The sequence below is a fragment of the Dipodomys ordii genome, unplaced genomic scaffold, assembly GCF_000151885.1.
Source record: "Dipodomys ordii isolate 6190 unplaced genomic scaffold, Dord_2.0 Scaffold101, whole genome shotgun sequence".
NCBI lineage: Eukaryota > Metazoa > Chordata > Mammalia > Rodentia > Heteromyidae > Dipodomys > Dipodomys ordii.
The window spans coordinates 1479479-1497387 of NW_012267317.1; the positions used below are offsets into that span (position 1 = coordinate 1479479).

The 17909-nt window shown below is 48.8% G+C and overlaps 1 protein-coding gene across 1 annotated transcript in view; it reads left to right on the forward strand.

Moving 5' to 3' along the window:
- Positions 1 to 17909, forward strand: part of Paxip1 (PAX interacting (with transcription-activation domain) protein 1) — a 52505-nt gene that overhangs the window by 7784 nt on the left and 26812 nt on the right. The window contains exons 4-9 of the mRNA XM_013027210.1: positions 1190 to 1228; positions 3606 to 3625; positions 4453 to 4571; positions 8344 to 8973; positions 13516 to 14113; positions 15607 to 15701. Coding sequence (XP_012882664.1) covers positions 1190 to 1228; positions 3606 to 3625; positions 4453 to 4571; positions 8344 to 8973; positions 13516 to 14113; positions 15607 to 15701 — 1501 coding nt within the window. The remainder of the gene's footprint in view (positions 1 to 1189; positions 1229 to 3605; positions 3626 to 4452; positions 4572 to 8343; positions 8974 to 13515; positions 14114 to 15606; positions 15702 to 17909) is intronic.

A 17909-nucleotide genomic window follows, 5' to 3' on the forward strand; every position in this document is an offset into this window, starting at 1 on the left:
CTGGGGCTTAAACTCAGGGTCTGGGCACTGTCCCTGAGCTGCTTTTGCTAAAGGCTGGCACTCTACCACTTGAGCCACAGTGCTACTTTCGGCTTTTTAAAATTTTTTTGTTGTTTATGTGGTGAGAAGGAATCAAACCCAGGGCTTCATGCCTGCTAGGTAAGCGCAAGCACTCTACCACTGAGTCACACTCCAGTCCCATGCACATTTTTATAGCAATGAGATGTGTAACTAGATTCAGTGCTAGTGGAGTTGCTGTCAGAACCTTGGGCCACTGTAACCCCCTGCAGAGAAGCTGAGAAGCATCCAGAGCCTTGAAGTCCTCATTCCACCCTCCTGTCGGGCATCAGTGGTCTTGGTCAGGAGAAGGGGCAGTGCCCCGTGCCCTTGGCCCGTATGCTGGCGGAGCTGGCTTGCCACTCTTGGTGTTCTGAGGAGGCATGTGTTCCTCCAGTCCTCCACCTCTTTAGGCCCCCATCTGCCCTGGCTGAGCGCAGTGTAGGTGAGCTGATGAGGAGCTGGCTGTGCTCTGCCTCTCCCCTGGGGCATGGCAGTGGCTCTGGCAGCCTGCCTCACCTCCAAGAGATGAGGGCTCAGTGCAGTCCAGGCATCAACCATGTTTATCTGTCAGTTCTCTCATACATGTTGGGAAGTACTTTACAATTAGAAATCATCCTCTTTTCTTTTTTTTCCTGCCACATCAGTTTGATGCAGATCCTTAAACAAACAAAATTAATATTTTCTCCGGATAGAATTTGTTTGGTTTGTATTTTTCAGTGTTCTTCCATGTCTAGTATAAATATATTTTTGTGCTAATGATCATTAGGGTTACTACAGTGAACCTTTTCATGCTGGTATGTGTCTTAGGTGATTTTACTGTTTTCATTAAACTTCTCTATATATTCCAAACTTATAATCAGAGTATCTTTTTTTTTTTTTTTGGGTCCAGTTGTGGGGCCTGAACTCTGGGTCTGGGCACTGTCCCTCAGCTCTTCTAGCACTCTACCACTTGAGCCACAGCACCACTTCTGGCTTTTTTCTTTTTGCTCATGTGGTGCTGAGGAATCGAACCCAGGGCCTCATGCATGCAAGGCAAGTGCTCTACCACTGAGCCACCTTCCCAGCCCCTCAGAGTATCATTTTAAAATGAGAACATTTTATCACACTGTTTCTGTGTGCACAAATGTAGCGTACTTTCGACTACAGTGTGTACTTGTCAGTTGTTCTTGTGCTACTGGATTTCTGGGTTCCACAGACAGCCCAGTGTCTAGAAAGGATTAGGAGCCAGAGGAAGAAGGCCATGCTAAGGGGGGATGGGGAATGAGGGACGGGGGACGGGACGGGATGGGATGGGATGGGACTGGACCGAACAGGTTGCGTCAGGTCCAGTCAGGGGCCGCCTAGGTGCCTTTTCAGAGGTAGAGATCTCAGTGACATGGGCTTAACAGAGTTGACTTAGGGAAAGGAGAAGACCAGAAGTGTGTCAATACAGATGGTGATGGAGTTTAGAACGAGGTGAGCAGGTATTGTTCCGTGTGTAGTGCTGGAGAACAGATTGAGTCCCAGAGCGAGAGCCTCGGAGGCAGTACGTGCCTTGGACGGTACATGAGCCTGTGAGCACAGGACACATTGCGTGTGATGCACTAAGTAAGTCAGGGGCCCAGGTGTGGATGTGTGCTCTTAGAAAAAAGAGGTTGTCAGGCTAGTTGCAAGGTTAGGCAGGCTTGATCAAGGACAGAGCTCTCAACAAACCTAGGAAGCTGTCTAGAACTGGGATTGAAAAGGAGGAAGGTGTTCCACATCCTGCAGGTTGAAGGGAGGGGCTGGTTGTGAGGAGATGGGAATCAGCTGAGGTGATGTGTTCCGTGTTCTGTGCTCCAAGTTCTGGAAAGGCAGGGGTGGGTGGAGACTGGAAAACCTTAGAGCTCAGGTGTGTGAAAAGCCAGTGGGATATTGTTGCACTGTTTACTTTCGTATGTATTTTTAAATTACAAATGATGGCATTCTAGACTTTGGAAGAGAGGAAGAAAGAACGGTTGAAGTCACTTTTGATGGCTGTGGGTGACACTGACATAGAAATGTTTGTATGACGGTGAAAACTGGTGGAGGCTTACTGGCTTTCGGACTTGGACAGAGATTTAGGTCCTTGCTTACAGACAAAATCTGAGACCTTGTCCCAGGGATTTGGGGATGCTGTGGTTCAGTCAGACACCAGTGCTTTTGATGGGGTGTGGCCAGGTGATGGGGCAGGAGGTGGTTCTGGCTCTCTTCGTCAGAGCATGTCTTCCTGGGGGCAGAGGCGGGTCTGGGCCTGTGCTCCTCCATGCAGTCTGCTGGATTTAGGGAGGGAGATGACAAATGGGGTTGGAGTGCTCAGGTGGCTTCGGAAGGACTAGGGGTGAGTTTTGAAGGGCGGGCCAGGCCGCAGGGAAGGGCATTTGAAGGCACTGCAGCGCCAGTGTGGGGGGGGGGGGGCTGAGGCGTCAGCCAAGCACTGCAGCCAGCATCCCTTCAGTGTTGCAGAAAGCTAGCGGAGGAAGAAAAGCACTTTTCCCCTTTACGAAATGAGTGCTTTTGAAAATTTGGAAAACAAAGAACACTATAACAATGAAAACTAAGTTCCACAGTCCTAACAGTAGTAGGTGCCTTGCTAGCATTTTGGTGTGACGAGCACACTTGTAATGCAGATGCAGGGTAGGAGTAAAGACTGACCAAGGACAGTTCCCACTGACAAGAGCTCCTGGAGATACAGTCCTAACAACCTGTGTCTCCTCCTTCCTCCCTACCAGGGCCTCCATGCAGAGCAGGGGCACCTTTGGAGGATGCTGCCTGCGGTAGGGACAGTGAGGAGCAGAGGGGGCAGCCAGTATGAAAACTCACCTTAGCTGACATGGACACGTCCTGGATAGAGCCCATGCTTTAATTTCATTCTTAGTAAAGATGAGTGATTCTGTGGCATTCATCTGTCTGTCTTTAATCCTTAACTTCCCAAATGCTGCAAGATGTAAATATTTTTGTGATAGTTTCTAGTGAAATAACCCGGCCCACTCTGCATCGTGACAGCGAGTTACTAAGGTAAAGAGAGAGAGTAATCATTTACGAGGTGAATACTGCGTCATGTGGAATGCGGAGTAACAGATAGCTGTGGAGTGAAGAGCAGATGGAGGACACTGAGTTACTATCTAGCAGTTAAAAAGAAACCTACCTGTGCCTCGCCAGAACGTCCAGTCAACTTGACAAGTGCATCGGTCTCTTTATCCAGAAAAAGATCCACTGATTTGTATGTTTGTATTAGAATTAATGCTTACACTTTATTTTTCCTAAATATTTCCTGTCTGGACTTTCCTGAGGAGATGCAGTAAAGAGTAGTGGACCTGGTAAATACAGACAGAACTAGGTTTCAGAGGTGGCCAGCATTCCAGTGTCAGTGTAATTACCTGCATGCATTGGTAAGGGTTGGAATGCCTAAACATGGCATTGGCATGTGCTTGGCACGTAGTAGGCAGTCAATAAATGGTCACAGTGAGAGCCTGCTTCCCAGCTCATCCCTGTGCAGGTATAAAAATAGTTCCTTTTGGGGCTGGGAAGGTGGCTCAGTGGTAGAGCGCTTGCCCTGCATGCCTGAGGCCCTGAGTTCAATTCCTCAGCACCACATAAGCAAAAAGAAAAAACCCGGAAGTGGCGCTGTGGCTCAAGTGGTAGAGCGCTAGCCTTGAGCTGAAGAGCTGAGGGACAGTGCCCAGGCCCAGAGTTCAGGCCCCACGACTGGATCCCCCCCTCCCCAAAAAAGTTCCTTTTACGTGGATCTTGTTTCTTTGGTGTTCAGTGGTGTATGTTTCCCTGAATGTTCAAACCACTGTATTCATTTTAACCATGTCATAGTTTGTATTCATTATTTATTTGTTTTAAGGAGTTTTTTTGTAAATGTGGTCTTAATGTTGCTTTGTATTTAGACATTTCTGAAATCTAGAAACTAAAATGATATACTGCTTATGCCTTTTAAAAATTTCCTATTTTGGGGCTGGGAAGGTGGCTCAGTGGTAGAGCGCTTGCCTTGCATGCCTAAGGCCCTGGGTTTGATTCCCCAGCCCCACATAAGCAAAAAGAAAAAATTCTTATTTTGTTATAGGCAGAAATAATTATCATTCACTCTCCATATGTAAATATTTGTAATTTATTTGGTGACATGGCAGAAGATGATTTATGGCTATAAAAGTGTTGTGATAGAAACAAAGCTATTGGCTTCTTGTGTCCCCTCCCCCCCAATATTCTTAGGTTAATTTGATTTAATGAGAGAGAAATGGTTACATCACTGGATTACTAGATTTAATGAGAGAAATGGTTATATCATTAGATTGTAATAGCTGCAGATTTAATGAGAGAGAGATGGTTACACCATTGGATTGTAGTAAATGTAGACTGAATGGATGGTAATCCTTACTTGTCCCCTGTGTCAGGTGTCATCTGAGGACAGGAGTGCCCTGTGGGCTTTGCTCACGTTCCACGGCGGCAGCTGTCAGCTGAGCCTCAATAAGAAGTGCACCCACTTGATTGTTCCTGAGCCGAAGGGGGTAAGCCTCACACAGTGTCCTTACGTGCTGGTGCATATAGTTGTTGGATGGGTGTTTTTTGTCCTTTTAAATGCTAGACCCTGCTTATAAAAGCTGGTTGAATTGTGTTATATTATTTATATCCAGTTTCATTTCACAAAAGATGTGAGATGATCATAAATTGAATAATGAGCCAAGTACTAATTAATATAAGTTATTATAATGGGAAAAATTCCATTTTTTACAGTTTGTTTAAAGTTCTTTTAAGAACCTTATGAGGGGCTGGGAAGGTGGCTCAGTGATAGAGCGCTTGCTTTGCATGCTGAAGGCCCTGGGTTCGATTCCTCAGCACCACATAAGCAAAAAGAAAAAAGCCGGAAGTGGCACTGTGGCTCAAGTGGTAGAGGCTAGCCTTGAGCTGAAGAGCTGAGGGACAGCGCCCAGGCCCAGAGTTCAGGCCCCACGACCAGACCCAAATAAATAAATAAGTAAATAAATAAATAAATAAAATGAGGCGCTGGGAAGGTGGCTCAGTGGTAGAGTGCTTGCCTTGCATACATGAGGCCCTGGGTTCGATTCCTCAGCACCATATAAGCAAAAAGAAAAAAGCCGGAAGTGGCGCTATGGCTCAAGAGGTAGAGTGCTAGCCTTGAGCTGAAGAGCTGAGGGACAGCGCCCAGGCCCAGAGTTCAGGCCCCACTACCGGACCCAAAAAAAAAAAAAAAGAACTTTATGAGTTGATTATTATTTCTGAATGAAATTGAAAAAAAAATATACTTTTAGACTCTTGCCATTGTTCAGAGTGCTAAGATTAGATAGAATCCAGAGGCTGGTACAGGCTCAGCGTGTGCTCTTCCACTGGGCCATGCCCAGCAATTTCACGATTTTCTGGGGTGTGTGTGGGGGTTGCTAGTTGTAGGATATGGACTCAAGGCCTAGACGCTTTCTCTGAGCTTTTTTGCTCAAGGCTAGTACCCTACTATTTGAGCCACAACTTTTTGGTGGTTAATTGGAGATGAGTCTCCCTGGGCTGGCTTCAAACTGTGATCTTCAAATCTTAGCCTTCTCAGTGGCTAGGATTATAGGTGCCCTGCTAAAATTGGTATTAAATATACTGTAAGCCACATACTGTATGCATGTATATAAAGATTTTTTTTATCCAAGTCTGTAATGGAAATGTAATATTGTTAGATATGATTTATGTAGTCTTCTTATGCTAAGAAAGAAAGGTAATTATACTTTGCCTGTTTTAACGTCCTGGTTTTAAAGAATGAATTTAATATTTAACATTCTTCTGCAATGGTAAAACTTGTTAAAAGCAAAATTTATATTTTGCAGTACTGAAAATGACTAGAACCAGCTGCTAATTCACCTTGCATCTAGGCAGTCGCCTGGCATTTTGTCCCTGAAGACACCGAAACAGACACTTCATCCCTTCATTAACATACTCTTTTCTATCCACATTTTATCATGCCTAAATAATTTTTTTTTGTTGGTCGTGGGTTTGAACTCTGGGGCTGGGCACTGTCCCTCAACTTTTCAGCTCAAGGTGAGTACTTTACCACCTGAGCCACAGTGCTACTTCTGGTTTTCTGGTGGTTAATTGGAGATCAGAATGTCATGGATTTTCCTGCCTAGGCTGGCTTTGAACTGCGATCCTGAGATTACAGTCTCCTGAGTAGCTAGATTATAGGTGTGAGCTGCTGGTACCTGGCCTTAATAAAATTTTAAAGCAAGTACCAAGGCTTGATCTCAGGGCCTTGAGCTCTTGTTTGACTTTTTCTTATGCTAACTTGCTCTGACACTTGGCATGTCTCTAGTCTAGCTTGCTTTTGCTGGTTAATTAGAGTCTCTTGGACTGTCCTGTTGGATCATGCCTATGAACCAGGGTCTTTAGGTCCCAGCTCCTGGTACCAGCCCCCTGGGCACCCAGCTCCTAAATAATTTTGTGAACCATGATGTCCATGTGTAAAGTAAACACAGGCGTGAGCTCATCATGTCCAGGCTTTCGATTGTTCTAGCTTGGCTACTGGGAAGGACGGAGGTGGTCCGATCCTGATTTGGGTCTAACTGTGTTCTGGTAGCATTACCATGAATGTTACAACAAGACTAGGGTTGTGAGTTTACTGATGGCTTAGAAACCCAAGTGATACTGTCCTGAGAGAGTACCCCTCTTCCCTGAGTAATACAAAGATAGAATAATTGTCTGTTCATTCACTCTTTCATTTATGGGAGCTCCTAAAAATGTCAATGAATCTAAGACGAGACATTTTCCTGTGTGGGTATTTGGTGTCAGCCACATCATCAGGTTGTTCTCTGTGGAGTCCTCTTCAGGTAGACATTGTCATTTCTGTCTTCTCATGCGTAGCATCTGTACCTTGTCCTCCTCACCAGCTGTGTTCAAGCAAAGCAAGGTCTTTACATATGAAATGCAGCGCTAAGCACTTGGTATAACTATGTTAAGTAATTCTAGCCAAGATCACAGCACCAAACACTTGACTGGCCATTTGTGCCCATCCATGTCTTCTGACCATGGCAGGGTGGGCGGTCTGCCTGCCACTGGATCAGGACAGACACTGCATCTGCCCCAAAGTGGCTTATAGAGGGCATTTCCTGCAACAGCCTGCTTCTCACATCCTGAAGGCTGAAGCAGCAGCCTTCAGGCAGCCTGTAAGTTTATATAGATTATAATTAGCTGTCATGTGTTTGATTTGTGATGGTGTTTGTGGCTTAGGCTGTTGATACTGAATCCCTTTAAGATGGCTGAAGTTTGATCCTTCCTCTCTATTCTACAATCTGTTCAGACACAAGTTTTTTTTTTTTTTGTCGGACGTGGGACTTGAACTCTGGGACTAGCGCTGTCCCTCGGCTCTTTAGCTCAACGCAAGCACTCTACCGCTTGAGCCACAGTGCCACTTCTGGTTTTCTGATTGAAGATAAGAGTCTCACAGACTTTCCTGCCTGGGCTGGCTTTGAACCTCGATCCTCAGATCTCAGTCTCCTGAGTAGCTAGAATTACATATGTGAACCACTGGTGCCCAGCCAGACACAAGTATTAAGTCCAGCAGCAACACATTTGAAGTTTTACTGTGTAAGATGTGTGACTGACTACACACTAAGGAAACCGGCATTTCTTTTTCAAATGGACCCAGGTTTTCATTGTTATAATGATTACATAGGAAAGATGTGTACAGATGGCAGAGTGAAGTTCCATGGAGGAGTGTGAGGGGAGCTGGTCACTGCACCCCCTCCCCTCCACCCCAGTAGGCCTTGAGGCCATTCTGCTTCATCTTTTTTTTTTTTTTATTTTGGGTCCGGTCGTGGGGCCTGAACTCTGGGCCTGGGCGCTGTTCTTCAGCTCTTCAGCTCAAGGCTAGCGCTCTTCCACTTGAGCCATAGCACCACTTCCGGCTTTTTTCTTTTTGCTTATGTGGTGCTGGAGCCTCAGGCATGCAAGGCAAGCGCTCTACCACTGAGCCACCTTCCCAGCCCCATTGTGCTTCATCTTGCCGGGTCTTTTCTGGTCATTGTCTTCCTTGTCCAGGTGTAAACAGGTGTCATTGGGGCCTTGGGGACAGTGTGTTTACTTAGAGCCCAGGCACACATTGAAGAATCGCAGTCAGGCCTGGAATCAGCGTGACACTGAGCTGGCTCAGCTTCCCCTCGGAGGAGTGTGCACGTGTCCTCTGTACAGTACAGCGGCACTGCAACTGTCCTTCTCGAAATGCTAGTTCCAAGAGAAGGACAGAGCTGACAGCTTTCTTCTGAGTGTGTGTGTGTGCTTTGTTCGCAGGAGAAGTATGAATGTGCTGTGAAACGAGCAAGTATTAAAATTGTGACTCCTGATTGGGTCCTGGACTGCATATCTGAGAAAACCAGGAAGGAGGAAGTGTTTTACCATCCTCGTCTGATCATCTATGAGGAGGAGGAAGAGGAAGAAGAGGAAGAGGAAGAGGCCGAAAACGAGGAGCAGGACTCTCAGAACGAGGGTAGCACGGAGGAGAAGTCGAGCCTGGCCAGCTCCCGGGAGGGCTCCCCTGGCAACCGGCAGTTTTCTCCCAAGCCCAGCACCGAGACTTCCAAAGGGGAATTGATGTTTGATGACTCTTCAGACTCCTCGCCAGAGAAGCAGGAGCGGAATTTAAACTGGACCCCCGCGGAAGTCCCACAGCTTGCCACGGCAAAGCGCAGGCTGCCTCAGGGAAAGGAATCTGGGCTCATTAACTTGTGTGCCAATGTCCCACCCGTCCCAGGTAACCTCCTGCCTCCAGATGTCCGCGGGCTCATGGCCTCTGGACAGAACCTCCCAACTTCTGAGCGGTCAGACATGATAGCTACCTGGAGTCCAGCGGCGCGGACGTTGAGAAATATCACCAATAGTGCTGACATTCAGCAGATTAACCGACCATCAAATGTAGCACATGTAAGTCTCCAAAGGAAACGTAAATGTTGGAATTAAGCATTGGGTTTCACAGCTCTGTCAGTGATGCTTTGTCGTGTTTCCTGCTTCAGACCAAGTAACTTACAGGCACTATTTATTTGAATGAGAACCTTACCATAGCTCACCTATGATGTCCACACTGCGGCAAAGTCACTACAGGCCCGTTTCTCAAGGCACTGCTGTGTGGGCAAGGCCAGACGGCTGTTTCAATGTGTCGCCTTCTCTCTGGAGAGAGCAGGATGGCAGGAAGGGTCTTATGGAGGTGATGTGAAGTCAGGGTTGAAGGGGAGGAGACCACCAGGGAGTCTGAGGACAGAGTTCCCAGGGGAAGGAGCTGCAGTTAGGGAGCCCGGTGTGGGGGAAGACCGCTGGGGGTCAGCGGGTGCGGGAGGCCTGGGAGGATGGGGCAGGCCTGGCTGTGCCGTGGTGAGCAGGAGCAGCGTGTGCGTTCTGCGCAGGCCGTGATCGTGTTGAGTCAGGGTGAGGTGGGATCAGTAGGCCTGGGATCTAGCGGGGGTGGGAGGGAAGCAGGGGGATCCCAGCTTTCTGGGGAGCCACGGGAAGGATGGTTCAGTGAGGACCGAGCTGGGGAAGGGCTATCCATTTGAAGACTTAGCTTTGGGGCTTTCCCCAAGCGGAGGTGGCCCTGAGCAGTAAGAGCCCTCTGGGACCAGGCAGCTTTTGTCTTCAGAAATGAGGTCTCTGGGGTGGACTTCAGGTCCCCCCACTCCCTGTCCTCTCCCAGGTGTGGTTGCAGACTCGCTTAGGGGTGACCAGTCTGTGTGATTATTGTAGAGGTGACTGACTCTGTGATTGTCCTAGAGGTAATTGTGTCTGTGTGTCTGTGTAGAGGTGACTGGGTCTGTGTGTCTGTCTAGAGTGACAGGGCCTGTGATTGCCATCCTAGAGGTGACCAGGTCTGTGTGATTATCGTAGAGGGAACTGACTCTGACTGTCCTAGAGGTAATTGTGTCTGTGTGTCTGTCTAGAGTGACTGGGTCTGTGTGTCTGTCTAGAGTGACTGGGCCTGTGTGTCTGTCTAGAATGACTGGGCTTGTGTGTCTGTCTAGAGTGACTGGGTCTGTGTGTCTGTCTAGAGTGACTGGGTCTGTGTGTCTGTCTAGAGTGACTGGGTCTGTGTGTCTGTCTAGAGTGACTGGGTCTGTGTGTCTGTCTAGAGTGACAAGGTCTGTGTGTCTGTCTAGAGTGACTGGGTCTGTGTGTCTGTCTAGAGTGACTGGGTCTGTGTGTCTGTCTAGAGTGACAGGGTCTGTGTGTCTGTCTAGAGTGACTGGGTCTGTGTGTCTGTCTAGAGTGACTGGGTCTGTGTGTCTGTCTAGAGTGACTGGGTCTGTGTGTCTGTCTAGAGTGACAAGGTCTGTGTGTCTGTCTAGAGTGACTGGGTCTGTGTGTCTGTCTAGGGTCACTGCGTCTGTGACTGACGGGTCTTGAGCGTGGTGGGGTGGAGAAAGCCATGGAATTGAGGTGGCTGCAGAGGTGACTGTCAGGGCCCGTCCAGGCTGTCCTTCCTCTGAGCACTGGCACTCCTACAGCAGGAGAGATGGTGGACTGGGCGGAGACAGCCCTCTTGGTGCGGAGAGCATGTCCACACATAGGCACCCATCCAGGTACTGGGCTGGGCTTAGAGAGAAGCAGGGGAACCGGCTGGAATCGGGAAGCTAAGGACATGACAGTGGAAGGGCTGCTTACCCACAGTGGTAGCTGGAGGTGAAGAGGACTCTTTACATTTCTGAGGGCTGGGAAGGGGGCTCAGTGGTAGAGCGCTTGCCTCGCATGCCTGAGGCCCTGGGTTCTATCCATTCCTCAGCACCACATAAGCCGAAAAAGCCAGAAGTGGCGCTGTGGCTCAAGTGGTAGAGTGCTAGCCTTGAGCTGAAGAGCTGAGGGACAGCGCCCAGGCCCAGAGTTCAGGCCCCACGACTGGAACCCCCTCCCCCAAAAAAATTCTGACCTAGGAACTTGGGAGGAGCCCACCTTTGGGGAGTGGTTTTGGCCAAAGACCTGCCTGGGCCACCCAGGAGGCTTGTCCCAAGCAGCTGGAAATAGAGCCTAATGAGCTCCCAGAGTGACGTGGAGCCAGCTGAGAGAAGTATAAAAATGGCTGGAGAAGCAGGACTCCCTATTCCTGGTGGAGGTTAGGGACAGCAGGCAGTCCTGTGCTCCGTGCTGCCGAGGCAGCGGACCGTGCTGCTTGGTTACTGCACACTTCTCCACCAGCGGGTTCCCCGTAGCAATCGACTGATCTTGGTTACAGCGGAAGTCAGTGATGAGCGGGGAGTTGGGACATCTCTGACCCCGCATTTGACTGCCTCCTCCATGATCCAAGGAGGAGCAGGTAACTCTCCTCCCAAAGAGCATTCCAGCAAGTAAGAGTACAAGGACATTTTACTGGTAAATGGGAAGAACTTTGTAAAATTCGGGCTTCCTTGTTTTTTTGAGGTACATTCCCACGTGGTAGCTCAGGCTGACCGGAACTCTACTGTCCTCCTGCCTCACCCACCTCGGTATTGGGATTACAGGTGCATGTCAGCACACCCGAGTGGGAAAAGGAGTTTTTGAAATGTTAGCTATCTGAGCCAGATTTAGTTTGACGTGGAATTGTGGTGGCAGGCGCAGCGACCAGTCAGTCAGCCCCCTGCTGAAATTGCAGGTCTGGTCAGGAATCAGGTGCCTGCCCCATGCTCAATATGTCATATGCAGACGCTCAGACGTTAGAAGGAGAATCGTGACAGTTATAAGGGGAAAATTCAAAGCTGACTTCTAGAATTGCTGGTTGTGGTAAGGCACAAGTTACTTGACTAAGTAAGTAGAATTTTTACTTTTCTTCTGTCCCTCAGAATGAAATGTGTTTTCAGTCAAAGGCAGAGCAGAAGGTTGGAAAGGGGAGTGAGTGGTGCAGCCGGTGTGGTGACAGACATCTCCATGGCTGGCTGCCAGGTGCTCAGGGTCCCGGGCCAGTGCCCATCTTCAGTCTTGGCCCGGGTGCATCCTATACCGCCATCTTTTTTCTCCTGGAGCAGGCGAGATAAATCTTCCAGGGACCCTTTTTAGCCCCTGCACCTAAAACTGAAGACAAGCAGCTGTGGGTTTCCTCCTGTCACACCTGACCTCCCTCGTCCCCACTCTCCACAGTGTCCTGTGTGCGGAGGCTGCCTGGGCCTCCTGGGGTCCTCGGGGCCCTGGACTGGCTCCACCCGCTGTGTGAGGGGAGCCCACTTGGACTGGGGTGAGTGGTGCAGCGGGAGTGGTGTGTCTGGCCTGTTCATCACGGCAGGCAGTGTGAATGTCAGAGGGTGGGAAAGTGTTCAAAATGAAAATAGCCACGGGACTCAAACTCCTGCCTGCCCTGGCTCCCTTTTCTTTCCCGGGGACAGCACGGGGTAGCCCAGGCTGGGTGAGGCTCACCGCTAGGCCGTGTGCGCCAGCCGGTCTCCACATGTGGCCCGCGGACACCCATGCTGCTTGGGTGGTGAGGGAGCTCACCCTAGCTCATCTCCTCCCGTCACTGGTCAGGTGTGCTTTAGCAGAGCAGAAACCACCCTCTGAAGTACAGAAAAGAGGACGGCCGCAAGAAGTGGGGTTGGAGGGCGTTCCATCTTGTGCCCTGTTTGTCGTGTGTGGAGGCAGAAGGAAAGTGATTGCTAATGGCGTGTGCTGACATCCCTCCAACCTCAAAGTCTAGACAGACCCTGGGCTCGCGCCCCACCAGGGCTGGGCACTGGAAGGTGACATTGTACCCACACTGTATCATGTCTGAGGAGGGGGGAGCAGGCACCCCTGCGGTGAGGGCTTGAACATTGGTACGTCACCAGCACGGTGTGTGGGTGTGCAGAGCAGGTGTTGTGAGGGAAGAGGTGGCCTGGCTGGGCTGAGCTGTGGTTGGATAGAGCCACTCCTGGCGTGAGGGAAGAGGTGGCCTCGCTGGCTGGGCTGTGGTTGGATAGAGCCACTCCTGGCGTGAAGCTTGACTTCCGGCTTCCATCTGCGTGGCCTGCTTTCATTGATCTTCTCCATGGGGGCCTTGCTGTATTGGGCGCTGGGCCACAGGCAGGAGGAAGTGGAAGACAGCAGGTGTGGGAAGAAAGTTGGGGTCAAGCTGCATCTGCCTCCCAGAGGCCTAACCATCTGTCAGTCGAGAGCAGGTCCAGAGCAGGCTGTGGAGGTGAGGGAGAGATGGCAGCGTGAAGGGATCACACTCTTCCCAGAACCCTGGTGGAAGCGGCCAGCCTGGTCTCACTGTCTGTCAGGGGTGCGAATAGTTGACTTTCAGATTTTGGTTTTGTCAGTAGAAAATTACTTTATTTGCTTTGTTGGTGTTGGTGATACGTAGTAAATATGCAAGAAAGATGCAGTCGTGTTTTTGAAGTTTCCAGTCATTTAATGCTCCTATTTACTAGAATATTAACTGGGTAAAATGTCCAGGTAGCCTCTACAATGAGAGACAGTTTTAGTTACTTTTCTGGATCTGTCAATGACAGTGTGGCCTCACTTTTTTTTTTCTAGATCTTACAATCCCTTTCAGCACCCACAAAAAATCTAGACCACCAGGTGAATCACAGCCAACAGGGACATGCCAATGCCAGCGCGGTGCTGTTTGGCCAGGTGAAAGGGGCTGCAGAAGCCCCCGTGCTCCAGCAGCACCATCAGCCGCCGCCGCCCCAGGTCCTACACCTCCAGCCGCAGCAGATGATGCCGTTTCCGCAGCCGCCGCCACCGCAGATGTCCCAGCAGCCCTACCCTCACCCCCCGGCACACCCATTCCCGCAGCCGCCCCCGCCGCAGGTCCATCAGCATCAGTTTCCCCAGCAGCCGCTGCACCGCCCGCCACAGCATGCGCAGCCCTTCCAGCCTCAGCAGGCCCTGCAGCTGCACCAGCTGCAGCACAGCCTGCTTCAGCAGCAGCACATGCAGCAGCAGCAGCTCCAGCGCCTGCACCACCAGCAGCAGCAACAGCACATGCAGAACCAAGCAGCAGCACAACACTTGAGCCAGCCGCCTCAGGCACTGCCGCACCAGGTCCCACCCCAGCAGCCGCCACCGCCACCACCTCCGCAGCCACCACCGCCGCAGCAGCTGTTTGGACACGACCCGACTGTGGAGCGTTAGTGGACATTCTTTCCTTCTCTCCCAGTTGCATATTTGCAGAAGTCCTTTGAGGGAGTATGTAAGGATTCCCACCTACTGATGAGTACAAAATGGAGGCTGAAAATTCCTGACAGTGAATCTGAAATCTCACGAGCAGTAGTTGATGGATAGTGGGATAACTGCGCTTGGTTGTTTTGTGGTACTGGAGTTTGAAGTAGTCCCAGGCTTGCTAGGCAGGTGATCCTCTACTGAGTCATGCCTCCAGTCCATTTTTGCAGTGGATATTTTTGAGGTAGTGTTAACTTTTGCCCAGTGTGCACCTGGCCCTCAATCCTATTTTACACTAACTACCATAGTTGGAATGACAGGCATACATATGCTACTGTGCCCAGCTTTTGGTTAAGAAGGAAGCTTGCAGACTCTTCGCTTAGCCTTGAACCATGGTCCTCCTGATCTCAGCCTCTTCACTAGCTTTCATATTTTGGGACATCTTTTATTTCATTCATTCATTCATTCATTCATTCATTTTTGTGCTGGTTCTGGGGTTTGAACTTACCAAATGCACTTTTCTCTTGAGACTAGAGCTCTACCACTCAAACCACAGCTCCACTTTGGACTTTTTTGGTGTTGTTTTTGATTTTGCCAGTCCTGGGGCTTGAATTCAGGGCCTGGGCACTGTCCCTGAGCTTCTTTTGTTCAAGGCTAGCACTCTACCACTTGAACCATAGCACCACTACTGGCCTTTTCTGTTTTGTGGTACTGAGGAGTTGAACCCAGGGCTTCATGAATGCTAGGCAAGCACTCTGCCACTAAGCTACAATCCTAGTTCCTTTTTTTTGGGTGTTAATTGGAGATAAGAGTCACACTTTTCCTGCCTGGGCTGGCTTTGGACTGTGATCCTCAGATCTCAGCCTCCTGAGTAGCTAGGATAACAGGTGAGAGACATTGGGGCCTGGTTGGGACATCATTTATTGAAGTGAATGTTGGTGTGTAATAGAATATTTAGGCTGCACCAAAGACTAAGAGGATGTATTGGTCAGGCATAAGTTTTGCTTTTATTTTGTAATGGTCCTTTTATATAGTTTCTTTTATATAGGAATTGGTGTATTTGTAGCACTTTTCCAAATGTACTTAGATTATTGATGTATTTACATTACCTCATGGTCAAGAATAATGAACTGCTGGGCACTGGTGGCTCACACCTGTAATCCTAGCTACTCAGGAGGCTGAGATCCAAGTGGCAGTTCAAAGCCATCCAGGCAGAAAATTTCATGAGACTGTTATCTTCAATTAACCGCAAAAAGCTGTACTGGATTCATGGCTCAAATGGTAAGGGCTCTAGTCATTCCAAAGTGGAGCTTGAGTTCAAGGCACTGATTTCAAGCCTTGGTATCCGTATAAAAAAAAGACTGATTAAATAAACCCATACTGAACTGAGAAAAATAGACTCTCTGTGTACATACTCATAGAGTTTTGTTTTGTTTTTTTTTCTGTATAATTCTTTTGTAGTTCCAGAAGAAGGCTTCTTACTTGGATGTGTGTTTGCTATTGCTGATTATCCAGAGCAGATGTCAGATAAGCAGCTGCTGGCCACATGGAAAAGGGTGAGCATGCTGGGAAGAAGGGAACTTGTGTGTGATGAGCCCCTAAGCGTAGACTGGTATCCACATGTCCACCGAGACAGATGCCTCTGGGCGCTTTTGTTGTTAGCCTTCCTAGACTGGCTATCCATCTAGTTGGCCATGTTCACTGAGACGTGTGAGTAGTTTTGCTGTCAGCTTTCTTAGACTGGCTGTTCATATAGTTGGCCCTGTTTACTGAGATACCACTTGGTGCCTGGACCTGGGAAGGTCACTTTTTCTGGGCTTTGTTTTTGTAACTTGGTAGGCAAAGGTCTTTACCGTTCTTGAGACATTTGTCTGTAATTAGCAGGGTCAGATATTTGGTGACCTTGGACCCTGACCATCAGTTAGTGTGTCTCCTCTAAGTATGCTGTTTCTCCAAAGACAAGTGTTAGAGAATTCTAGAGTTTCTAGTCTAGGAAGGGATCTCAAGGTTTCTGGTCTAACTGTGGGATGATAGTTCACGTTTGTGTGTATGTTTGTGTGTATACGTGTGTGTCTGTACGTGTATGTACTTGTGTACCAATATTGAGGCTTAAACTCAGAGCTTGGGCACCGTCCCCTTTGCTTTTTCATTCAAGGCTAGCCCTGTACCACTTGGCCACAGCTCCACTAGAGTTTTTTGGTGGTTAATTAGAGATAAGAGTCTCATGGACTTTGCCCGCCCAGGCTGGCATGGACCATGATTGTTATATCTCAGCCTCCCAAGTAAGCATTACAGGCATGAACCATTGTCACCCAGCTGGTAGTCCACTTTTTATTCATTATGTCTCATGGTGGCCTGTACTTACCATGCTCCAAATCAAAACTGAGTGTTTGTGTACGTGTGTGCATGTGCATGTGCACACGTGTGTGTGTGTGTGTACTCATTAGCCAGGTTTAAATAGGCCTAAGCATGTCCTGAATGTACTTCACTGTAAACATTCCTGATGTTTAAATCTGATCTATGTTAGCATACTGCATGACTGGGGATTGGTGGATAAACAGAGATACTACGAATGGACAGAGCCAGGAAAGTACAGGCCGGCTGGTGGTGTGGGTTAGAAGTAACATGGAGCCTTACGGGGGAGCCAGAGTGGGACATGAAGCTGCCAGTGTGGGCAGGTGTTGAGTCTGGATGAGGTAGTTCCCAGACTGAGCCTCGCAGAATAAGAAGAGTAAGGACTGGTGGAGGTGGTATAGCTCGGGCAGCCTGGGAAGGCAGAGGTCCTGGGGAAAAGGCTAGGAAGCGTGGGGATGGGTGAAAGTCCCTGAGAGAGACAGGAGGTTGGGTCCCTGCAGGGATGGATGGAAAGTCCACAAGCTTGTATGGGATAGCCCATGAGATGGAGAGGTTGGTCGTGTCTTTTAATTCTGGCATTTGAGTTTTCCACTTCCCAACCTTTATAGAGCAGGGGTGAGTAAAGGGCCTGATGTTCACGTTGCAGGGCAAATTGTTGACTTCGAGGGAGATCAGCAGGTTGATCAGCTGGCCAGACAAGGAATGACTTCACCAGGACAGGGCAGGGATAGTAAGCTTTTCCAAGAATTGTTTCAGCAGAAATTTAAAAAGAGGTGGAAATTTTAGAAGTGATATTTATTTTCAAATTCTTTATTGTGATTGATTATATGACTTCCCAAATTTCACAGTATTGTGGGTTAGTGATGCTTAAAGTCACAAACATTCTAACTTCCATAGGGCAAATTGTCTATCACGGTCTATGACATTTATGAGTTCTATCAGCTTTTCGAAACAGTTATTTCTTCCACATCGGGTGATATGTACCTTTCTTTTGTTTTGCATAGCATCAGCTGTTCCCTCTTTCCCACTTGTTCCCTCCCTCCCATCGCTGCCATTGAGTTGCTTAGTTCGTTTTGATCAATGTCCAGTGCAGCTGATGGGTCCTGCTGTTGTATGTTTTCCCCTGATTCCCTCTAGTTCTGTGTCGTCCTCCTGGTTTCCCTCCGGTGTGCACATATATACCATACATGTGATCAGCAGCGTGGGGTCATTAGTAGTGATTCGACCAGATGAGTGGAAGTCCTTTGTTTCTTAAGTCCTGCTAATTTTGTCTATCACCTAACATTTTGGGTTTAACATCCACTTATCAGGGAGACCATGAACCGTTTGTCTCTTTGCTCTTGGCTTACCTCGCTCAACATGATTTCTTGTAGCTCCATCCATTTCCCTGCAAATGCCATTATTTTGTC